The sequence below is a fragment of the Carassius gibelio genome, chromosome A7, assembly GCF_023724105.1.
Source record: "Carassius gibelio isolate Cgi1373 ecotype wild population from Czech Republic chromosome A7, carGib1.2-hapl.c, whole genome shotgun sequence".
In the NCBI taxonomy this organism is placed as follows: domain Eukaryota; kingdom Metazoa; phylum Chordata; class Actinopteri; order Cypriniformes; family Cyprinidae; genus Carassius; species Carassius gibelio.
In genome coordinates, this window is record NC_068377.1 from 9,412,177 (window position 1) to 9,438,250 (window position 26,074).

The 26,074-nt window shown below is 37.7% G+C and overlaps 1 protein-coding gene across 3 annotated transcripts; it reads right to left on the reverse strand.

The window, feature by feature from the left end:
• Positions 1-164: 164 nt before the first annotated feature.
• Positions 165-25,410, reverse strand: LOC128016583 (B-cadherin). 3 transcript variants are annotated; one of them, XM_052601211.1, is made up of 17 exons: positions 25,229-25,410; positions 24,966-25,086; positions 21,880-22,127; positions 16,271-16,399; positions 16,027-16,182; positions 15,655-15,799; positions 15,378-15,550; positions 15,167-15,295; positions 14,883-15,068; positions 14,556-14,800; positions 13,991-14,136; positions 13,693-13,917; positions 13,387-13,593; positions 10,858-10,988; positions 10,529-10,672; positions 9,467-9,611; positions 165-408 (listed from the first exon to the last, which is right to left on the reverse strand). In XM_052601211.1, the coding sequence occupies exons 1-17, from the start codon at positions 25,277-25,279 to the stop codon at positions 395-397; spliced, it is 2,595 nt and encodes an 864-aa protein (XP_052457171.1). In that variant the 5' UTR covers positions 25,280-25,410; the 3' UTR covers positions 165-394. The 3 variants fall into 3 exon arrangements, with proteins under 3 accessions (XP_052457171.1, XP_052457170.1, XP_052457169.1); XM_052601210.1 differs by lacking the exon at positions 165-408 and having other exon boundaries at positions 8,478-9,611; positions 16,271-16,396; XM_052601209.1 differs by lacking the exon at positions 165-408 and having other exon boundaries at positions 8,478-9,611; positions 25,229-25,409.
• Between the last annotated feature and the right edge of the window lie 664 nt (positions 25,411-26,074).

Consider the following 26,074-nt stretch of genomic DNA (forward strand, 5'->3'; position numbering starts at 1 on the left):
AGATTTCCAGCATCTTTGCATATTTGAACCCTTTTCAGCTGTGACTTTATGATTTTGAGATACATCTTATCACACTGAGGACATTTGAGGGACTCAAACACAACTATTAAAAAAGATTCAAACATTCACTGATGCTCCAGAAGGAAACAAGATGCATGGGGGCAATGGAAATGAAAGCCCTTCTGCTTTGGCCTATTCTTCTTCTGTTGGTCAAAAAAATTGACTCTTCTGAAGCAGGATGCCCCCTCACCCTGGTTACTTTGTGGAGTCCCAGTGATTACAGTGAAGATCATCAACGTCAGCTGACATAAACATCAGGAGGTCAAGATCACATCTGCCTTTGAGGCCTTTAGTTTATCCAGCTCCATCAGCAGCTTCAGTCACATTGGAAAACCTACATATTTAACCCTGTAAAGCATGAAATATATATATTTATCTCATTTTGTTTTGAAATAGAACAGTTCATTGAATCTTTAAACAACAATTTATCAAACATGTATCGTTTGATACATCAGGCTTTTATGCCTCATAGGATATTTTTTTTAGATGAGGACAAAACACTTTGGTTTTGTTAAGAGGCTCAAAAAGAGCAAAAATATGCAATTTTGTGCAGGTGCTGATATTTATATGGCCAAAAATTCAAATCTGATCACTTGTAATTTAAGTCAATGAGATCTTTCTAACTGTATAGCAGATTACTTACAGAAAATGCATATACTTTTCAACTGTAAATGTATATCTCACAATAATATGTTTTAGTAAGATGATATTTAATGCTTAGTTTTATGATCAAAGTTCTGACATTTTTTTATTTTTATTATGGAGGCAAAACATATAGAAGTGCAATAGGCAAATAAACGTTTCTCAAAAGCTTGATATATCAGATTTGATACATATTTTTTTTAAGTTAGGTCTGCTTTATTGTGAATTCTTCCACATGTACAGCACATACAATACAGAGAATTGAAACTGCCTTACTCTCAGACACTCAGTGAATACAGATAACACTAACAGTAGAGCATAAAAATACAGATAGATACAGAAAATGAAAAGATGTATGGGTAAGGATGTTGCTTTAGTCCAGAAAGTATTCATCTTGAAATATTTCTAACAATGTAAAAGTTAGTCTTACATTTACATTATAATAATCAGTAAATATTTCACAGCAAAAAAAGAGGTGTGCCACGACCTGCAGGGGTATGTTTTTAAAACTATACAAAAAGGCCTTTTACTTGCTAAAAAAAAGTGCAAACTACAGTATGAATCTGGCAACACAGGGCATTAGATTGTGTACAACATGGTTTTCAACAAAGTTTTGTTCATGTTGAGAATTTAGTTGATAATTGTCTAAATTAGTGTCTTGGTATATCAAACTGTTGTTGTTGTTTGATCCAGTTCATTGTGTATCATTTTAGCTAATGTTGTAAAAAAGAGGAAGAAGAAGAAACTTTCAAACTGACCACATTTAGCATTCATGGAGTTGGCATATAGCCCTCTCAAGGAATCGGCAGGGGAAAATAGAATAAAATAATAGAATACTTAACATTAACATAAGTGCGAAATGTGAGCTTAGGTAGTGGGAGAGTTTGATATAGTATAAGTTTACACTGTCCTCTATCTTTGTGCTAGATTTCCTATTTCTTCTACAAATGTGTCTGTTTACAATACTACTAATTTCTGCTAGTTACCTGTCAAAACAGTATCCAAATTACTGAAGTAGCTACTCCAGGTTTATGTTAACCTTTAAAAAAAGACATGGAATTTTTTTGTTTAACATTTGTGTCGCTTACATGTATTGTAAAAACATTAAAACAAGAACTATCCCTTAAAAATAATTGTATTTTGTATTAGCACACACAAAGCATGTTACAGTATGACAGGTAACATTGTAACCTTAACATCTGCATTTTGAAGCCAAAAATATATGCATATGCCATATAAGCAGTAGTGATGTTAACCATGCAAATGCATTGTGTCCTGTATGCTCTTGACTTTGCTTTGGGCCCCCAAAATGGTAAACACACACCTGAATAACAGATCCGCACATCACTTAGATCTTCACAAAACTGATTAGAAATACTTTATAATAGAAAAACACAATATTCACAGTCTATTTTCTGCCATTGTTCTCCTGATACATACTAAGCCATGAAGAAGAAGAAAGAAAAAAAACTTTCACTCTTTGTACTGGTGGTAAGGACTGCTAGATGTAATTTGGCCAAATTCTAAATGGATTAACCAAAAAAATAAAACACACACACACACACAAACACACACAAAGAATGCTCCCTTTATAATTGCTAAAAAGCTGACTTCATTGCGAACTCAAAAAGTTTGAAACAGCAGGGACATAAGGGACGTTTATTACTTTTATCATTTTATTTTATTTTTGTTTGTTCCGTTTTATCTCACTTTACCTCTATTTTTACCTTTATTTCTGTATTCTAGCCATTTGTGTTTACCTATAGGTAGCACTCCCTCTAGTGCTTATTTAGTGAATTGACTCTACAGCAGATCACAGTGAGCTTCCACGAGATCCCAACTGGATAATCTCAATCCATCACAATGGTGTTAGCTTTCACTGTTATGCTGATGATACTCAGCTCTATATTTCTTCGCGGCACTGTGAAATACACCAATTTGAAAAACTAATGGAATGCATAGTCGATATAAAAACTGGATGACGAATAATTTCTTACTGCTAAATTCTGAAAAAACAGAGGTGTTAATTATAGGAACTAAAAACGCTACATGTAATAACCTAGAACACTATCTAAGACTTGATGGCTGCTCTGTCAATTCTTTGTCATCAGTTAGGAACCTAGGTGTGCTATTTGATCGCATTCTTTCCTTAGAAAGCCACGTTTCTAGCATTTGTAAAACTGCATTTTTCCATCTCAAAAATATATCTAAATTATGGCCTATGCTCTCAATGTCAAATGCAGAAATGTTAATCCATGCATTTATGACCTCAAGGTTAGATTATTGTAATGCTTTATTGGGTGGTTGTTCTGCACGCTTAGTAAACAAACAGCTAGTCCAAAATACAGCAGCAAGAGTTCTTATTAGAACCAGCAAGTATGACCATATTAGCCCGGTCCTGTCAACACTGCACTGGCTCCCTATCAAACATCGTATAGATTTTAAAATATTGCTTATTACTTATAAAGCCCTGAATGGTTTAGCACCTCAGTATTTGAATGAGCTCCTTTTACATTATAATCCTCTACGTCCGCTACGTTCTCAAAACTCGGGCAATTTGATAATACCTAGAATATCAAAATCAATGGTGGGCAGCAGATCCTTTTCCTATTTGTCGCCTAAACTCTGGAATTACCTACCTAACATTGTTCGAGAGGCAGACACACATTTTTTTAGTTTATATCTAGATTACAGACCCATCTCTTTAACCTGGCTTACACATAACATACTAATATGCTTTTAATATTCAAATGCGTAAAAGGAATACATCATTAGAAGAATGGCATCTATGCTAATATTTGTCTGTTTCTCAATTATTCCGAGGTCACCGTAGCCACCAGATCCAGTCTGTGTCCAGATCAGAGGGTCACTGCAGTCGCCCGGATCCAGTACGTATCCAGACCAGATGGTGGATCAGCACCTAGAAAGGACCTCTACTGCCCTGAAAGACAGTGGAGACCAGGACAACTTGAGCCCCAGATACAGATCCCCTGTAAAGACCTTGTCTCAGATGACCACCAGGACAAGACCACAGGAAACAGATGATTCTTCTGCACAATCTGACTTTGCTGGAGCCTGGAATTAAACTGCTGGCTTCATCTGGTCAGAGGAGAACTGGCCCCCCAACTGAGCCTGGTTTCTCCCAAGGTTTTTTTCTCCATTCTGTAACCGATGGAGTTTTGGTTCCTTGCCGCTGTCACCTCTGGCTTGCTTAGTTGGGGTCACTTCATCTACAGCGATATCGTTGACTTGATCGCAAATGATTGCAAATGATTTAAACTGAACAGAGATGACATAACTGAATTCAATGATGAACTGCCTTTAACTGTCACTTTGCATTATTGACACACTGTTTTCCTAATTAATGTTGTTCAGTTGATTTGATGCAATCCTTTTTGTTTAAAGTGCGATATAAATAAAGGTGACTTGACTATTGTTGGGTTATTTTAGACTGAAAAAAAAAACCCCGTTTTGATATTTTTAAAAAATGCTACTTTTGTATGAATTGTATGAAACTTGCCAACGTTTATGGAAGCCACTATGTGAAAAAATAAATATATGAGTTAAAATAAGCTGTTAAAATTTTCATAAAAGGTTGTAACACTTTTGTTGTTTGTGGCCATTGGAAATGAATGGGAAATATGAAGATAAAATTAACTAGTGTGACTAACATAAAGCATATTTTTCAAATACTTAAAATAATATCAATCATTTAGCCACAATTGAGTAAAAACACAGACACCAAGGAAGGGATGACTATCTAAGACTACAAGAGTACAAAACAGACACACACACAACACTATTACACACAAATGAATGGATGTGGCTGTTACAATATGGCACAACTGAGCCAGAAGACTCACATAAGAGGTTGAAAACAGATTGATTAACCTCTGATAAAGCATTCCTGTCCATATTTGTTATACTTTTGTTTAATTTTGACGTTATGCGTTATAAAATGTCTTTCTAAAATGTCATATATATATATATATATATACAGTATTGTTCAAAATAATAGCAGTACAATGTGACTAACCAGAATAATCAAGGTTTTTAGTATATTTTTAATTGCTACGTGGCAAACAAGTTACCAGTAGGTTCAGTAGATTCTCAGAAAACAAACAAGACCCAGCATTCATGATATGCACGCTCTTAAGGCTGTGCAATTGGGCAATTAGTTGAAAGGGGTGTGTTCAAAAAAATAGCAGTGTCTACCTTTGACTGTACAAACTCAAAACTATTTTGTACAAACATTTTTTTTTTTCTGGGATTTAGCAATCCTGTGAATCACTAAACTAATATTTAGTTGTATGACCACAGTTTTTTAAAACTGCTTGACATCTGTGTGGCATGGAGTCAACCAACTTGTGGCACCTCTCAGCTGTTATTCCACTCCATGATTCTTTAACAACATTCCACAATTCATTCACATTTCTTGGTTTTGCTTCAGAAACAGCATTTTTGATATCACCCCACAAGTTCTCAATTGGATTAAGGTCTGGAGATTGGGCTGGCCACTCCATAACATTAATTTTGTTGGTTTGGAACCAAGACTTTGCCCGTTTACTAGTGTGTTTTGGGTCATTGTCTTGTTGAAACAACCATTTCAAGGGCATGTCCTCTTCAGCATAGGGCAACATGACCTCTTCAAGTATTTTAACATATGCAAACTGATCCATGATCCCTGGTATGCGATAAATAGGCCCAACACCATAGTAGGAGAAACATGCCCATATCATGATGCTTGCACCTCCATGCTTCACGGTCTTCACTGTGTACTGTGGCTTGAATTCAGAGTTTGGGGGTCGTCTCACAAACTGCCTGTGGCCCTTGGACCCAAAAAGAACAATTTTACTCTCATCAGTCCACAAAATGTTCCTCCATTTCTCTTTAGGCCAGTTGATGTGTTCTTTGGCAAATTGTAACCTCTTCTGCACATGCCTTTTTTTTAACAGAGGGACTTTGCGGGGGATTCTTGAAAATAGATTAGCTTCACACAGACGTCTTCTAACTGTCACAGTACTTACAGGTAACTCCAGACTGTCTTTGATCATCCTGGAGGTGATCATTGGCTGAGCCTTTGCCATTCTGGTTATTCTTCTATCCATTTTGATGGTTGTCTTCCGTTTTCTTCCACGTCTCTCTGGTTTTGCTCTCCATTTTAAGGCATTGGAGATCATTTTAGCTGAACAGCCTATCATTTTTTGCACCTCTTTATAGGTTTTCCCCTCTCTAATCAACTTTTTAATCAAAGTACGCTGTTCTTCTGAACAATGTCTTGAACGACCCATTTTCCTCAGCTTTCAAATGCATGTTCAACAAGTGTTGGCTTCATCCTTAAATAGGGGCCACCTGATTCACACCTGTTTCTTCACAAAATTGATGACCTCAGTGATTGAATGCCACACTGCTATTTTTTTGAACACACCCCTTTCAACTAATTCAACTAATTGCCCAATTGCACAGCCTTAAGAGCGTGCATATCATGTATGCTGGGTCTTGTTTGTTTTCTGACAATCTACTGAACCTACTGGTAACTTGTTTGCCACGTAGCAATAAAAAAATATACGAAAAACCTTGATTATTCTGGTTAGTCACATTGTACTGCTATTATTTTGAACAATACTGTATAAACCTTTAAAAAAAGTTGTCTTTGAGAATGCCAAAATATAAATATAAATCCACAACTTAATAAAAATATGTGTTTATGTCTAAAAACAACTAGAGACCATAGCATTTCAGAAGTTTTTTTTTTTCACCAGATGGAAATAATCTGTCTTCATAATTTGCATTTTCAAGGCATTGTTTCTATTTTAACATGAAATACTGCCAATTGAAAAGAAATAGAAAACTATTACATTTTTTAATCATTATTTTCATTGGGGATAATGTTTGGTAATACCGCATAAATATTAAATAGAACCATGACATTCTCTCAAAATACAAAAGAAAAAAAGTATAAACAATATTAGCAAACAAAAATATATTTCATTGATTTCACTGAAAATAAAAATAAAAAGTTTCATTTTAGGTGTTCAGTCACTTTTGACCATGAAAAACACAAGTGTGACTCCCAAATAAACAGCACCAGAGCGTTAAATTAATAAATAACAAGCCCAAACAAACAAACAAGCAAAATGTTTTAAACTAATGTATATAAATAACAACTGAATCAGGAGACAGATTACTTGTTACTTTTCTCAGGCTAATTTAAACTTGGAGTTTATCTTATTTTTAAATCTCATTTGATATTTATTTCGTGTCATTGTATTGTTCCAACAACAAACACTTCACTTAAAATCTTAATTTTAATGCAAATTACATTTAAAGACTCCATAATATGTTCAACTTGCACATCTTTCTGTTGCATAGGGGCGACAAGGTAGCCTTGTAACACATTTATATTAACATCTGTTAAATCTGTTTTTCTGTGCTGTCTCAAACTTTTATAACCTTCTCATATTTGCTACAAATTAACAAATGCAACATCCCTGAACCTTTTGATTAATGTCAAGCACAAAGTACTGTACAACCTTTGGTTCTCATATGAAAGAGCGTTTTGAATTTTGTTCAGTGTAAAACTGCAAATAAAACTAGAAAAAAAAATATTTTTTGTGTGTGGGGTTTATCTATACACCCATCACTCATTCGTTATATTTTGAACTTCAGGAGGGTGGTGCTCATGTACTATAGTGATTTCACACTGTAGCTCATTTCTAATTGGTAATTTACTGTGTTACAGCCTTGTATTACTCAAACAGCTCTCTGTTCATTAGTCAGTGCTGAATAAATCATGATTCAGTTTAAATAAATAACTTATTTTATATTGAATCATAACTTATAAATAACTTATTTTATTTCTTTCTTTGTGTACATTAAAATGTAGCATTGCATTTCAAGTCTTGACCAAGTCTGGTGGTCAAAGCATCATAGTTTCACACAGGCCACTATGACATATTAGCAGTTGATAAATTGCACTATTCAGCTGAGGGCACTAGAAGGGGTCAGAGTGTCGGCGAGTAGTTCAGTACATTTCTTTAGACATAAAAAAAATAGTGATCCTTCTTGCCTTGGATTAAAACAGTATAGACACATTCTCTTCCAGGCATATTTGCAGCATATTCGTAACATCTCTAGTTGCAGAGCTCAACAATCTTTTGCTGCATATCAGAACTATATTCTTTGGTTTTACTCAGTTGTGAGTGATGATTCAGGGAATTTGGCCTTTTTGTTGCCTCATATTTGTACTCCTGTGAAAGAGCCATGGCTGGACAATTTGATGTTCCTAGTCACTGATGTGCAATAAAAAAAGTTTCTTAATTTCCCCACCACTTTCAATTGTTTTACTTTAATAAAAGGATGGATTTTTTTGTGAATTTATAAAAATTTAAATGGACAAACAATGCAGATAAATTTTTACAGCTTTCTTTGCATATATTTACCAAGGGGGCAATAACTCTGAAAACTGTATTTAGGTATAGTGAGACTGAAAGGAAGTTACACTGCCTTGAAATCTTTGAAGAGAATGTAATAACTAGCTTTACAAGGCTATGCTGCAGAAAATCCCAAATTTGAATACCTCCATCTCAGTATGAAAAACGTGCTTCTAACACTAAAACTGGAATCATGCGTTTTTTCTTGTTCGATACACAGTTTTAGTTACATCTTATCTGGTATCCTTTTTACAGAATAATTACAGAGTAACAATAATTTTAAAAGTTGGTCAAAACTAAGATTATTCCATGTTTGAGTATAGTGTAAGATGTAAACGAACAAAAATAGTAAAAGTAATTTAATAAAATATGCATTGTAAAACAATGACTGAATCAGTCAACATTCTTGCAACTGAGGCAAAGAAAAATAAAATGGATAGAAATAAGACATCTAAAAATATCATACAAAAAGTTTTTGAAAAATCAGTGCTTTTAAATTTACTGTATCATTCATTCATCAGATCAATCTTTGAGCCAAAGTTAACAAAAAGGTAGCAAAACATTGAAAGAATAATAATTTTTCAGAGAGCATTACATTAAATACACAGTTTAACTGCTTTGGAGACACATCGTAAGCCATATTATAGCTTTTTACCTACTGAGCAATCAGAGCAAATATTTTCTTTTCAGTTGGGAGCTTCATTTAAAAAGGGGATGAGGAGGAGAGAGAGGAAAAAAGGCATGTTCCTCCTAAGACTGCACCCATAAAAAGAACACTTCAATCTCTTCACTTCAAGTAAAATAATATTTTTGTTAAGGACGATGCCAGAACAGTGCAATTATTTCAGTTCCAACTTTAAACATAGTATGGAATCAATAAATAGAAGTACAACATTGTCATGTTTTTGCACTTTTAACCTGTTAAACTGATTCCCCATTATGGGCTCACAGCTGAAAGTGCTCTACCTAACTTACAATTGTAATAGTTTCCTACTTCAGTGTGTTACAAATATAATTGTGGTGTCTTTAGAAAGAAGACCCTTTGGCCTTCACTTTTTATCAACCAGATTTAGAAATGCTCAAAAATATTAAAAGTTATAGACACTGAAGTGCCTTGATTTTTTTTTTTTTTTACCACTCTTAAATATTTTTTTATTTGAAATAACAATACATGAAATGAGTCCTGGAGCAATCTAGAAAAGTAATGGGTTGAAAGCCACATGTCTCATGAGTTTATATTTCAAATCTGAATAAAATATCATGAAAAATGGGGTCTTAATCCTCTCCTCCAAACATGTCTGACAGCTTCTTAAAGCGTGGGCCCCACTCACTGAGGAAGTCATAGTCTTGGTCCTGTCCTGAGCTGGAAGAGTTGAGGGAGCTGAGTGAACCCACATCAGAGTCTCCTTCATGATCAAACACCAGGAGGGAGTCGTATGGGGGAGCTGTGGGATCATTATCTGCAGCCTTCAGATTCTGTGGTACAAAGACTTGTGTTATTGCCATACATACACCTTGTTATAAAAAAATATATGAAACAGATTCTAAAGGATTAGTTCACTTCCAGGACAATTCCGATAATTTACACCCCCCCACCCCATGTCATCCAAGATGTTTATGTCTGTGTTTCTTCAGTCAAAAAGAAATTAAGGTTTTTGAGGCAAATGTTCCAGGATTTTTCTGCATATAATGGACTTCAATGGTGCTCAACGGATTGAAGGTTCAAACTGGCACAATCTACATGATCCCAGCTGAGGAATAAGGGTCTTGTCTAGCAAAATTAGTAAGTAATATATAAATGCATATATAAACACACTTTTTAAATTGCAAATGCTTGTCTTGCACTAGCTCAACCTGACAGATTACATAATCACATAGCATGACGTAGGTGGAAGCACCAACCCAGTGTTTGTGAAGCGAACGTGCAAAAGTCAAACACCCTTTACAATACAGGTTAAACTATGTCTGACAATTTTTAAGTAGGAAAAAATTTGTTTTTCTTCCTAGCTACCTAAGTACACAGATGAAGAGCTAACCTAGTGTGATGTTTCCAATGTGACTACGTAATGCGTGAAGACACGGATGAGCAAGCAGAGCTAGAGCAAGATGAGCATTTGCAGTAAAAAATAAAAATTTAGAAAATGACTGATAATTTCGCTAGATAAGACCCTTACTTCGTCGAGGCTGCACTGAAATGGCAATTTTAACCTTCAGTACATTGCACACCATTGAAGTCCATTATATGGAGAAAAGTCCTGGAATGTTTTCCTCAAAAACGTAATTTCTGAAGACAGACATAAACATTAATGATGACATGGGGGTAATAAGTAAATTATTGGGAAATATTTATTCTGAAGTGAATCAATCCTTTAAGACAGTAACAGATCACTTACATCATCAATGAATTTCCCAATCTCCTCAGGATTGCCTGGCCGTGGTCTATACTGAGGTGCTGACAGGAAAGTGGGCACCACATCATTTCGGAACACTTCAGGTCTGTTGTCCAAGCCACGATGCAACACACTCAAATCATAATCCTGTGCAGAAAGGGTGTCTAATATGAAAGAACTGCAAAGACTAATCTAACTGCTACAAAGCATGCAGAAGGTCAGTATATAGTCTCAAACAACATTACCCTCACATCATCAAGTCAATGCTTCAATTTTTCAACATTAAGTCAATGCAAAGTACTACAAAAACTGTTTCTCAAATTACAACCAACCTGATCGTCTTCTCCACCACCTTCCTCATCATAATAGTAGATATTGTCTCTTAAATCATCTTCAGGAAGGAGGGGTTCTTTTTCGGTACTCCTTTTCCTCCTCAGGAACAAAAGCAGAAGAAGAACGAGCACTGTGGTACAAGGAACGCATAACTTTCAACAGCACACTTGAAAGAAAATTCAGTAGTAATAAGGAATAAACAAAAGGAACAAAGATAGAAAATCTGACTGATCTTGATCTTAAGGAATGAGTTTAGTTCAAACATTGAAAATGTTTGGAATAGCATTTTAACACATGACTCCATTTCTGCAGTATAGTTTATATACACCAACCATCTGTTTCAGTAATTAAACTCAAATTGTAAAACTCGTGTATTAAATAAATGCAACGCACACAGACTGAAGTACAGTAGTTTAAGTCTTTGGTTCTTTTAATTGTGATGATTTTGGCTCACATTTAACCAAAACCCACCAATTCACAATCTCAAAAAATTTGAATACTTCATAAGACCAATAATATATATATTTAAAAAAAAAAAAAAAAGTTACAGTTTAAATATAATAATAATTCACTGTATATGTACTCAATACTTAGTAGGGGCTCTTTTTGCTTTAATCACTACCTCAATTCAGCGTGGCTTTGATGTGATCAGTTTGTGGCACTGCTGAGGTGGTATGGAAGCCCAGGCTTCTTTGACAGTGGTTTTCACCTCAGTATTTGAACAAGCTCTTGGTCTCTTGTTTCTCATTTTCCTCTTGACAATACTCCATAGATTTTTTATGGGGTTTGGGTCTGGTGAGTTTGCTGGCCGGTCAAGCACAGCAACACAATGGTCATTTAACCAACTTTTGGAGCGTTTGGCAGTTTGGGCAGGTGCCAAATCCTGCTGGAAAATGAAATCAGCATCTACAAAAAAGCTGGTCAACAGAAGGAAGCATGAAGTGCTCCAAAATTGCTTAATAAACAGGTGCAGTGACTTTCAAAAAGCACAATGGACCAACACAAGCAGATGGCATTTAATAATAATTATTCATTACATTTATATAGCGCTTTTCTAGGCACTCAAAGCGCTTACATTGTCAGGGGGGTACCTCCTCATCCACCACCAGTGTGCAGCATCCACCTGGATGATGCGACGGCAGCCATATTGCGCCTGAACGCCCACCACACACCAGCTTATTGGTGGAGAGGAGACAGAGTGATGAAGCCAATCAGCAGATATGGGGATTGTTAGGAGGCCATGATGGTCAGAGGCCAATGGGCGAATTTAGCCAGGATGCCGAGGTCACACCTCTACTCTTTTCGAAAGACATCCTGCGATTTTTAATGACCACAGAGAGTCAGGACCTCGGTTTAACGGATCATCCGAAGGACGGTGCTTGTTGACAGTACAGTGTCCCCATCACTACACTGGGGCACTAGGACCCACACAGACCACAGGGTGAGCGCCCCCTGCTGGCCTCACTAGCACCTCTTCCAGCAGCAACCTAGCTTTCTCAGGAGGTCTCCCATCTAGGTACTGACCAGGCTCAGCCCTGCTTAGCTTCAGTGGGAAAACGGTCTTGGGCTCCAGGGTGATATGGCTGCCAGCAATTTCATCCCAAACCATTTCATCCCAAATCATCACATACTGTGGAAACTTAACACTGGACTTCAAGCAACTTGGGCTATGAGCTTTTCCACCCTTCCTCCAGACTCTAGGACGTTTGTTTCCAAATAAAATACAAAACTTGGACCACTGGGCAACAGTCCAGTTCTTCTTCTCCTTAGCCCAGGTAAGACACCTCTGATGTTGTCTTTGGTTCAGCAAATTGTTTAACACGTCTGTGTGTGGTGGCTCTTGATGCCTTGACCCCAGCCTTAGTCCATTCCTTGTGTAGTTCACTCAAATTCTAGAACAGATTTTGCTTGACAATCCTCATAATGCTGCAGTTATTTAGTTTGGTTGTGCAACTTTTTCTTCCACACTTTTTCCTTCCACTCAACTATCTGTTAACATGCTTGGATATAGCACTCTTTGAACAGCAAGTTTCTTTGGCAATGAATGTTTGTGGCTTACCCTCCTTGTGATGGGTGTCAATGATTGTCTTCTGAACAAACTGTCAGATCAGGAGTCTTCCCCATGATTGGCTTAGCCTAGTCAACCAAACTGAGAGAACATTTTAAAGACTCAGGAAGCCTTTGAAAGTGTTTTGAGTTGATTAGCTGAATGGCATGTCACCATATTCTAATTTGTGTGGATAATTTTTTTTTTTTTTTAAATATGAGCCAAAATAATCACAATTAAAAGAACCAAAGACTTAAACTACTTCAGTCTGTGTGCATTACATTATTTTCCATTACATTCTAATTTATTGAGATGCACATATACATTTGCTTAAATGAACATTATAGAGAGCACACAGTTATGGTATGCCCACTGCATTGACGATGACAACCAAATAAACCAGCTACAATTCATTTCTTTAGCCTCATTTGATTTGACTTCAAAGATTAGGACACAAAAACGCATGAGAGAAACTACATACGCAGGAGAACCAAGATTGCTGCTGGGATTCCAAGAGCTCCAGATAATGCCACCCCCCCAATACATTGCACTTCATCTCCTTTGCAGTCACACACAGTTGCGTGAATGTAGCTGTCCTGATACAGCCTATGTAGATCATAAACTCTCAGAACTACATTATAGTCCCCTTGCTCCAAAGTAGACTTGAGTTGCAGAAAAACACCAGTTGCTAAAATGGGCAAATTGTAATAGTTAGACGTGTCAACCAGGCAGCTGTTTTAATGTGAAAGAATGAGCTGAATTTCTTAAAACACTTGGAATTGCTCACATGTGTCACTCATCGAGGTGGACCAGTTTTTACTGGTTTCTCCTTGGGTCTCGACGCTAAAGGGTGCACCAAAAGGAGGTCCATCTTTGTCCGTTATAGATAGAAGAATTGGAGATGATCCACGATTACACATTTTTATATTCCCTTCATTAATAATAGGAGCGTTGTCATTTACATTCTCCAATTCAATTACCAAGGTTCCTGTGCCGGTCGCTGGAGATGTTGCTGCACACAAGCACAAACATATTAGAAAAAGGCTATTTTGAAAGAATTCCATCCACCTAGAAAAACAAATTACCATCATCATCCATGGCCAATATGATAGCTCTGTATTTGCCATCTTTGACATAGGCAGATTCTCGATCCATAAGGTTCCTCACTTTAATCTCTCCAGTCTCTGGAGACACACTTAGCCAGCCAGCATCGTCAACATCCATTTTATACCTGAATAAATACACACAAAAAAACAAACACAGGTTAAACCTAGAAATGTTTATCAAGAACAACTTAATGTTGGTTTAATGAGCCTTTTTGAACTACTGAAATTTTTTGATAGTGGGCAGAATATTGGCCTTGCTAGGGAGCTGCTAGACAATTGCTAAGGTGGTTCTCAGTAGTTATACTAGTGAAGTGAGGCTAGGCTAGGTTAAGGTTAAATAAAAATACGTTTTTTGAAATTACGAACAGTATATCAAATGCTGTATCTATTGGAGTTATAGTTTTGTTAACTATAAGACCTGGGAGCCTCTATATAAATCAGTCAGAATATATTATATATATATATATATATATATATATATACACACACACACACACACACACACATACATACATATACACACACACACACACATATTTCTTACGTTATCTTCTGTGATCTTCCGGTATCTGGATCAGTGGCTGTATAAGGAACCAAAACAGTATCAACTGGTGTATCTTCAGGTTTGAAAATAACCTTCTCCTTTGGATTAAACTCGGGAGGCTCATTTACATCTTGTACATTGACAGTGACTGTGGCAGTGGAAGTGGGCAAAGAACCAACAAAAGGATCAACATTCTCAACAACCACAGACAGAACGTATTGCTTGGTCTTCTCAAAGTCCAGGGGCTAAATAGAAAAGAAAGTGTCTTTTACTAAGGCATGTCATCACAATTAATTCACTGGACAGACATAAGGGCAATACAAGTACCTTTACAGTGGTGAGGATGCCCTCCAGCTGGCTGGGTCCAGTACTGACATTGAAAAACCCACCCTTGTCACCAGTAATAATCCGATACTTGGTTGACCAGGCAGGTGACCCAACTTCATCTCCATCAGTAACTGTAAGTTTGGCCACTATAGCCCCAAATTCATTCTCCGGGACGGATACGGTGTGCTAAAAATAAGGAGATGTATGGTATGCATTAAGTATTAAGGAGTTCAAACACCTATAAATGGTATAGTAGAACATTCTAATACATAAATATACATTACCAAATTATGATCAAACTCTGGTGGGTTATCATTGCTGTCAGTAATTGTAATAACGGCTGTGCCAGTGGTTGCTAATCCTTCTCCTTCCATGTCAGCAGCCACAATTAACAAAGTATATCTGGGCCATTGCTGAAAAGGAAGATAACTGATGAGTTTGTTTACATCAAGTCATTTTATCACCACTTTGAGAGTAATTAATGTCACTTCTCACCTCTCGGTCTATGCCTGGTTCTTGGACTTGTATGGTTCCAGATAAAATGTTGATATAAAACATGTTCGGTTTTGGAAATTGTGGCTCTTGACTGACAATCGAATATCTTACTATACCATTGTACGTGTTTGGGTCATCTGCATCAGTGGCTGTGACGGTCATAAACTCATAACCTTTGGTGAGAGAATATGGATTAATTAGGTGGTAAAAGCTGCAGAGGCAAGCCATTTCATTGAGCTGAAAGCCATTTTATTGAGAAACCACACAATACACCTACCTTTTCCAGCAGCTTCATGAACATGTCCATTAAAAGGATTTTGAGTAAACACAGGCTTATTATCATTTTGGTCCATCACGTTGATGACAATTTCCAATGGTTTTTCTTCTATATTACTCACATCAGCTCTAGCATAAGCTATAAGCTAAAGAAATTACAATAAATTTGGGCATGTTACTGAATGAGTCTCTTTAAAGAAATTTAGATATGTACATTTAAAATGCAAGGTGTCATGCAAACACATGAAAATAAATCAGATTAAAAGAAGACAGTTTTCAAAGAATAAAGAGTGATCAGACAGTTCAATGCTTAAATATACCAATAACTAAATGTTGATTTTAAATGTTTAAGAGACTAAAAAAGATCACTTACTCCGTATGAAGCTTTTTTTTCCCTGTCAAGTGGTTGAGTCACAAAGAGATTCCCTGATAATTTATCAATAATGAAAATTCCCTTTGGGTTCTCATTCGCCCCTTCACCTGTGATGCTGTATTGCATTTGAGTTTCCTTGTCAAAATTTGACTTTATCTAAACACAGAAAGCAACAGTCAGTGACAAACAAACCTCTCTCACATCAGTCTCATTTTAAACATGTCCTTTAATGATTTCCACTCACCTGGACCAGCTTCATTGGGAACGGACCTCTGCTATTCTCTGGTACTTGGAATGGAGGTATAACCCAATCTCTCTTTGCTCTCGTTGAAGATTTTGGAAAAGTCAGGACCTGATCAGAGGGCAATTCCTTCTAAAATTATTAGATAAATATTTTAGTAAAAGATGCTGAACAACAAAAAATTTATTTACAGTTAAAGGCAGAACACTTCAGTATTAGTGAACATGAAAAACATTTAGGCATTTGGTGATTTCTGTACTTGGCAAAGGCAACTTTTAACTTTTACAGTTTTAACTACTAAAATTGTTCTGGTAAAAACAGTATTAATATATGAGGAGCAAAATTTGTGGGCCGCAATACCCTTATGCGTTGTTAGGGACGTTTTCGTCCACTAGGGGGGTAAAGTTGAGTTGTATTTTGCTCACAACTTTCTCTGTGTTTGAGCAAATAGAATGGTTTTTGGTGACAAATCTTATTTTGAAATTTTTAAAAAACTCAACCGTACACTGTGGGCAAATTTACTACCCTTTCATTATGTTTGTGGATGAAAACATCCTTATTTTCAATATAAAAAGTGGTTGTGGACTGGATATTTTTTTACCTTTTATCACAGTCTTGGGCATGTCAAAGATTAGTTACAACATTGGCTTGATGAATTGTAAGTATTTGTGCAGCATTAGATTTTAATTTTACATTTGTAACAATCATTTGTTGTTAGGGGCTGGTTTTGCCCCATTGACTTCCATTATAATTAAATTTTTTGATTGCAAAGTCATGATACCATATAATCATGCATTCTACATTATTGGTGGTTTTCCCTGTTGGGAAGAGGTAACATTTTTAATATTTATGGTTGATCACTAGGTGGGACCATTAACCCTTTAGATAGGACTGTGCAAAAAAAACGTAGTTTCTGGCTTGTATATGGAGCATAACAGCAACATCAAAAAGACTTGTACCAAAGGTTTAGAAATGATTGTGCAGCTGGAGAGTTAGATCCTGATTTTGTTGTGGCACCCTCATAATCCTCTCAAGCTTCCACTGAAGGGGAGGAGGGTTTATAAGATCCTGTATCAGAGTGGATTGGGAGAAACGGTAAAGTGTGGTTTTCCTCGTGGAGACAACTCACTTCCTTCAGCCTGCCAGAGACTTCAGGTGCTGTGCCCAAAAAGTTCAAGGCAGAACAACAGCAGACTGAGGCCATACAGTGCATTTTGCCCCGACGTGATCCTCTGGCTGCCCCCGTGCCTCAGCCTGCCCATCGTGTTGGCGCCCTCCTGCGTCATCCACATCAGCTCCGCCCTGTGCTGAGAGTTCTTCAAGGCTGGCACGTCAAGCCCCTCGCAGGAGAGCGGCGCCCCCCTGTCACTTCTGACTGTAAAGTCCTCTAAGAAGACGAGTAAGCGGCCTTGACATGGGCAACTCAGAGATGTGGGAGACTGCTCTTCAGGAGCTGGTGGAGACAGTGCCACTCCTTCCCCCGGAGGAGGGCCGGGTGGAGAATCCTCTGTTTATTTTTCTTTCTGTTCCACCGCTGTCCAACCGCCGGCGGCACCCACTTTTTCAATGAAAGAGCAGTTTCCCTTTCCTCCAAGTTGCAAGGCTCAGGGGTTGGCGATGAGTGACACACTGCCTCCTCATTCACACCCACGATGCCCCCTTTCGCCAGGGGTCAAGAGGTTGCGGTTTGGAAATTCAACACCTCTCCACGCGTTTCTGGCCAGTTCCTCCAGGAACACGGGGAGTGTGGCTGTGATGACTCAGAACGCAATGTTTTCCGGGCCATATGACAACTTCCCATCGCTGCACCACTGCGGGTATGTCGACTGTCCCTTTGGTGGTACGGAGTTTGTGAGCATGGCTTGCACTGGCCAACCCGTCATGCTGGCTCATTTGGATGGTCCGACTCGGTTACACGATTCCGTTCGCCCGGAGACCTCCCAACTTCAATGGCGTTCTCGAGACTTCGGTGGCAATCCGGGACACCTCTGTCTTGCACGAGGAGATTGCTGTCCTGCTGGCGAAGGATTCAATTGAGCCAGTCCCTCGAGCAGAGTCTGCAAGTCTTGAATCGGGACCTGCACAGGCTCCCATTCAAGATCTAAATGCAGAAATGCATTATCAAATGCGTTCAGCAATCGACCTAAAAGACACATACTTTTATGTCTCGATCCTCCCTTGCCACAGACCATTTTCTATGATGTGCATTCGAGAGTCAGGTGTGGCAGTACAAGGTCCTCCCCTTTGGGCTCTCCCTGTCCCCACGTGTCTTCACGAAGGTCGCGGAGGGCGCCCTTGCTAGGGCTGTGACGGTTGCCGTGACAAACGCATCACTGCGGTGGTTGGTTGCTACCGCGGTAGTGCACGTGAGTCATCTGCATTCATGTCACCCATCAGAGAGGGTCCGTTAGAGAGGGTGTATTTAACTTTCTTATTTAGGATACTCTCTTGTTTAACTGCATTATTTCTTTGTTATTTATTTTAGTGTTTTGCAGGCAGCGTTCATTGACAGAAGTGCTCAAATATACACGAACTGACGAGTTAAATTGGATGTGTTAGATGAGTGAGACAGTGCTGGGCTGATTTCATAGACATGTGCATACATATAAATATATAAAAATCAGCCACCGTCACAGCCCTAGCCCTTGCCTCACTCTGGTAGGTGGCCCGAGAGGAGTTGTGTGATCACAGGGACTTGGTGCTCCGGCACCTCAGTCAGTTATGGTCAACCGAGAGAAGAGCAAGCTTTCCCCTGTGCAGAGAATCTCGGTATGGAGTTAGACTCGTCGAGTATGATGACACGTCTCACCAGCGAGCATGCCTAGTCAATGCTGAACTGCCTGAGTTCCTTCAGAGGCTGGACAGTGTTGCTTCATATGAGGCCACTTCAACACTGGTTGCACTCCCGAGTCCCAAGATGAGCAAAAAAGTTACAAATTTTACACATCAAGGCTGGAGACAACCCAGACAGAGTTGTATATGAAGCCTTGGATAAAGCTTTGGATCCATTTGGAAGTAGATGGACTGTAGATGCTTGTGAAGCTGCTTTCAGTGGGTTGAAGGTGAGACTTACCTAGGCTCCTGTGTTGGTCTTTGCTAATTCTCAGCTCCCGTACGACTTACATGTTGATGCCTGCTATGAAGGGTTGGGCGGGGTGCTGTATCAGACCAAGGACAGGGGTTGAGGCCTATAGCCTTTATCAGCAGAAGCTTGATGCCTTCTGAAAGAAACTATCCAGTACACAAACTTGAGTTCTTGGCATTAAAGTGGGCTGTTGTTGACAAGCTACATGATTACCTGTACGGAGCAAAGTTTGAAGTGCAGACGGACAACAGTCCGCTAACTTACAATCTGACCACAACCAAACTGGATGCTGTGCGACATAGGTGGCTGGCGGCTCTTTCTGCCTACGACTTCAGTCTCAAGTACAGGCCTTGGAAGACAAAATATTGATGCCGATGCTCGTCGTCCTCATGGGGAAGTGAACGACCAGGAGTGGACTAATATATCATGCTCTGGAGTGAGATCCCTGTGTAAGCTGCCAGTGCAAGACATGTCAAACTGCTTCGCAGCTGCCAGTAGGATTGTCATGTCATTGGGAGGATCTTTTAAATCAGTCCCCAAAGCTTACTGCAATTTAGCCACTCTGGATACTTCTATGATTCCAAAACTGAGTTCTGCAGATCTGTCACGGGCTCAGCAGGAGGATCCTTGTCTTGGAGAGATATGGAAGGCTCTTAAAGGAGAGATTTGTCCAGGGTCAACAGGGAATCTCACAAGGACCTTCCCTTGATGATGAGAAAGTGGGTAAGATTAGTAATGGAGAATGGAGTGATGTTTCGATGCACTCAAGCCCCAGGCAAACCCAGTCGTAAGCAATTGTGCTTGCCCCGGCAGTTCCATGATGTAGTTCTCAGGTCACTTCATGATGATTCTGGACACTTGGGGTATGACAAGACTTGTGGCTTGGTAAGAGAGAGATTTTACTGGCCATGAATGAAGATGGAGGTGAAGAAGTACTGCCAAACATGTGCCAGATGTGTCCAGAGGAAGATCCTGCCAAAGAGAGTTGCACCATTGTTACACTTATCCAGTGAGGGACCTAAGGTTCTTTTATATATAGATTTTTTGTCCATTGAGCCAGACTCCAAGAACATTGGCAATGTCTTAGTCATCACTGACCACTACACAAGGTATGCGCAAGCATTTCCAACTAAGGACCAGAAGGCGTCTACAGTTGCAAAAGTATTGTGGGAGAAGTATTTTATTCATTACAGACTGCCTAGATGTATGCACTCGAACCAGGGACGGGATTTCGAGAGCAGGCTCATTCAGGAATTGTTTGACCTGTTGGGAGTGGAGAAATCCTGTAGAACGCCATACCATCCACAGGGTGATCCTCAACCCGAACGGTTTAACCGGACCCTGTTGGATATGTTGGGGACCCTGGATCCAGTCATTGCTCAAACTAAAGCTGTAAGTCCTGTTAGATACTGTTCTAGAGTCTTTTTGTGGATGAATGTGCCTGCAAGAAGGTTAAGTACCTATTCAGTTGACTTAAGTCCTAGACACTTATTTGAGTGATTTGCTTATTAGACATGAGTCTATTGTGATATTATTCTGCTCATTTATTTGAAAAGTGTATGTGTCTAAATTTGTGAAAAGAGCTAAGTGCTCTGTTTCCTATGTGTGTATGAGGACTCTACTGCAAACAAAATCTACCTTCGGGTATAAATAAAGTAACTTGAACTTGAACATAACCGAAATAATAATAATATAACCGAATACTAATCATACTTTTAAATTGTTCCATTCACAATAAACTCAAGCATAAACCTGCGCATTGTTGCTAGGGGATAAATGACAAATGAAAACAACAAGTGTTCTAAAACTGGCTGGAAATATCAAACGTGTTTGATATTTTCTGACTTGATGGAATCAAAGTCTGAAAAAAAAAAAAAACCTCAGTCTGTTCCATCATACACCACACAATTTTCTATGGAATCAGTCAAATCAAATCTGCAGACTGGCTCTGACCTTTGGCAACTAGCATCAACTTCTCCAGAGTGTAAATTTATGGAAAAATGGGGCAAAAATCATGTAGTGTATTTCAGGCATAAGAGAACATAAATAAGTTGACATCAATTTAATAAGAGGCTTCATGATGAGGCTAGTTTATTGGTTTTTGTCATTTGATTTTTGACACTTGTTATTTGATCTTTAAAAAGGTGGTTTAAAGCAAAAAAAAATTTTTTTATAAAAGACGTGAGCTTATTGGGAACAGGGGTGTGCTTAAAGGGTACAAAAATTTACCCATTAAGCACATCCAGACTGAAATCTTTTGTCATCTAAATTAAAATCTTATTGTGTGATAGCTACATTTTACTTAAATATAACTTATTGTACTGAAAACTATATATTGTGCACCAAAAATGCCTCAATGTAGATTTTCGTGAGCTTAATATGTTTATACTAATAAACATACAGACTAAATAGAAATATCCATTTAAAGTACCACAGTAAAGTACCATACATAAAAACTGAAGTGTCCAGTAGAGGTCAGGCTTGCACTGTATTGCACAGTAGTTTCTTGCATGAAATGTGTTTGTACCTCTTGAGAGTAGATGTTAGTGAACGTATCCATGTGATGCCTCTTATGATGGTGGATACGCTCAACTTTGACGGAAACAGTGTGCTTCTTGCCACTGTAGTCCCAGGCATGCACAGAAAACACCTTTTGGCCTTCGTGAAGAGTCACTTGCCTCTGCAGCATTACAGTCCCATCCGTATTCACATCAAACCACTTGTCAACGGACTGAAAGTGGGTTCTTTTTCTTCCATCGCAGTTATTGAAAACAACTGAGGCAGGTAAAAAAAAAAAAAAAGGCAATTTATGACACTTGCAGTGGTACAGCCTCACTTCTTCACAACACATTCAATAGATCAACTGTTTCAAACCAATAAACTAATAGATGTTGCTTTAAGCATGAGGGGAAGCAACTTGCTAAATTAGTTTTTCCAGCCACAATATTGACTGTTTAAGTGATTCCTTCATTCATAATCAAAGGCATAATCAGCAATTTAACCACCCTGTATTTGTTTGAAAGAACAAACCGGATTTGATTATGGGGTTTTGGAGTCTGACTAGCTAGGTCTATGTTTTCATCCATCCCGATGTTTGGGAATGCAGTCAATTGGGATAGTTATGGGAGGTGATTGTACCAAGTCATTTTGGTGATTGACTTTGGCTCAGGCATTTGAAAATAATTAAAATAACACTTGAGAAGGTGTGTGATGGGACTGGATAACTGCTCTAACAGTGCACCAATCACATATATTGAGGCAAACTCTGGGAGTTTTTTGGGCAGTTCTGTAAATGTGTTTATACATTATCACTGTTTATTTACGCTTCTTATTCGATTAAAAAAAATTAAGCACAAATGTTTTTTGTTGTTGTTTTTTATGCACATTTCAATTCGGAGTTTAAGCAATATCCCAAAATTTGCATAATGTGGATGGAATCATAGCTACTGATGGGCCTTTGAGGGTACCCAAGACAACAAGAAAATTTGGGAAGCACTGCATCCCCTGGCATAATACAGAACTTGCAATAAAAAGTCCAATGTTTCACATGTGGTATAGGCTAACAGGCATGTCCTACAACTTCAGAATAATGCTGACTGTGTCAATCCTTTTACCAAAACTACATAGCATAATTCATTTAAACAAACACCATCCTGCTATAATACAAAGGTTTCGCAACAGCAGACTGGACATCCATTAGTGGTTTGAAAGTGTTGAAACCAAAAAAAATTAAAATCACACACAATCTTTAAACCTGACTAAGGGGAAAAACAACAGATGTGACACTACTTGCAAAACAACTGCATTAAAATAGGACGGCAACTAACAATTATTTTCATAATATATTAGTTGGACGATTATTTTTTTGATTAATCGGATTAAAACCCCTATTTTCTTTATTTTAATTTTACCGACACTATTCCACATTCTGCTCAATGTCCTTAAAACAAATGTGAATGCAATGAAAACATACAGTGCTTAATTTATTAGACCACCTGTCAAGACAAAACAAATATTTTAGGAATCGGTCAAAAAAAAAAAAAGTTTCTAAAAATTTTAATGTAATTTTTGGACAAATAACAAACTGAAACAACTAAACAGCATTTATTCACATAATAAGAAAAATGGCCTCCTTTGCCTTTGATAACAGCTCACATGCGTGCTGGCATTGTTTATGTACGTTTTGACTAAATGGTATCTGAATTAAAAAAACAAACACTATAAAAATACTTTTTTCTGCCTTTCTTTCACAGATAACAGCAATAATTATATTATTGGATTAAAAATGGCTTACTACTGTTACTAAAAAGCTTACGCATATTGGAGGTCTAGCCAATATAGAAAGCTAAATTTTTTTGGATAATTACTAATACCAACATACTGTTAGTTAAGAGCAGCAGTGGCACAAACCTTACAAAATTGGTTAAAAACCTTAAAGAAACTTGTTTTAATAAATTTGTAATCACTGTAGGCTATATAGTAAATACAGTTTAAACTCTAAATCAAAAATTCAAACAATAAAGATATACACAAATAAAATCACAGTAATGCTCTACAGGAACACACGTCTAGTCCACTCAGTCTCCTCTTACTGTAATTTCTTTATCCTGTAAAAGTGTTTCTAAAATTATAAATTAATAAGCATATTACAATGATTTCTGAAGAATGATTTTTGAAGAATCATGTGACACTGAAGAGTAAAGTATATTTAAACAGAAAATCATTATTTGAAATTCTGCTAACAGTAATACTGTGCAATATTACAGTTTTGCGTAATATTGCGTAATACCCCAACTTAGGTGACAAAAGGGGATTGTGTGTGGGGAAAAGTAATTTTTAGACTTCTGTTTTCTTTATCTCCCCTAAATGTTTGTTCCAGTCTATGGTTTGTTCAGTCAGTGATTTGTTTATAACAACATTGTGTATTACAATGGAATAGTCTCGTTTAGATGCACAGTATATTGCACACAGCACAAAGACGTTATAAACTTATTTTACCTATAACCCATTAATTGCCATGTTAAGTTTCCGGTCTTAAAAATTCCCATAATTTTGCAACCCTAGTTTCAACACCTCCAAAGTCTCTGAAATACCATGAGTCAGTAAGCACTTAAACATTATTTTCAGACTTTGAATTAACTCCTGACCTCCCACCCTGACATATGGGAGATCTAAAATTGGTTTAACTTAAAACTGTGTGGGTTCATCCAAAGATAAAATAGAAAACAACAATTTTGCACGATCTCTGGTGTGATTTGCCACACCAGGAAAGACTAAATTTAATTTACCTGCAACAGAAACCAGGGAATGAATTGACTAACGTTATTAATAATAAAGAAAGCGTAACGTTAACTACTAACGGGTTAAAGCACAGAGAGTGTTTTACGAATTGAAATATTAATTTTATCAGGTCCAGTTAAATAAATGTCATACATTCGACAACATAGATGAAACACGAGCCGCAACATCAAACTTAAGGTGAGACCAGATTTAACGTAGAAGTTAGCATGAAACATAACAAACAAACTTAACTAAAGCGGGTTGGAGTTTACTTTGCTTTGTTTAGAAATTTGAATACGTAAACATTTTTAATGAGATTTGAAAACATAATACCTCTTCCTATTCTTTTTCCCATGTGAAGGTGATCTCTGTGCACTTTAAAAACGAATACGTCCGACTCAAACCCAGGTGTACATGTCGACCCCTCCGCATATCCACACGGCGATACCGTTACCTGACCAGTCAAAACAAAACAAAAAATGAGAGCGAGAAAAGAACAACAACAACAACACAACAGTTTGTAGACTTCATTGTCCGAAACTGCGCGACCATTTTCGGCATGTTACTCGACAATAAATACTATAATCTTAATTTACCTGACAAAGAATAATGGTAACTCCGAGGCGCACAATCCTTGCACAAGCCATTCAACACCCTAAAAGTCTTGTAAATCCTTCTGCTTTTTAATCCTTCTAAGCCTTTAAAATATAATACAGCAATTCCTTCCTCCGTCTCAAGCAAAACTGAAGGAATGGTCTCCTGCAGGCAGTTTTCTGATGCAGCCAGGTGACCTCATCCATCCGGTAGGCCTTATTGCCATGTCCAAATATGGGTATTTATGACTTTAAGAAGCTCCTTTAACAGAGGTAAAAAACATAAAATAAAAAATAAATTAAAAATTGGTTTTTGGTTTTCGAAAATCCCCGGAGAGGTGAACAACATGTAAAATATGGAAACTGTTTAAGTGTAGGAGACCAGTCGATTCTCAGAAGAAAATACAAATACAAATAATAACAAAATAAAAATTAAATATCTCTGTTTATGAATTATGAATATGTGTGGGGGACGGGGGGAGTGGGCACATTTCACATCCCCACAAATGTCTCAAGCAAATCTACTCCCTCGATGGTCATGTCAAGTCAAGTCATGTGAACTCATCAGTACAATTTAGTTTTAGCTTCTAGTCGCCTAAATCATATTGCACAATTTTCCATAGTATACTCATTTGATCGGTATTTCTTCTAATCCTGATGACTTCAAGGTCTAGTGATGAAATGATTATGACTCTCATAGTTATCCCTTCCTTGTAGACCCTCCCCCCCCCCCCCCCCCCCCCCGACAAGATCACAATAAAACCCCTAATAAGACCTAATGCTTGCTTTGTATTATTTTATATTATTGACATTCGTACTTCAACTCGGATATCCTAATTGGGAGAGAGA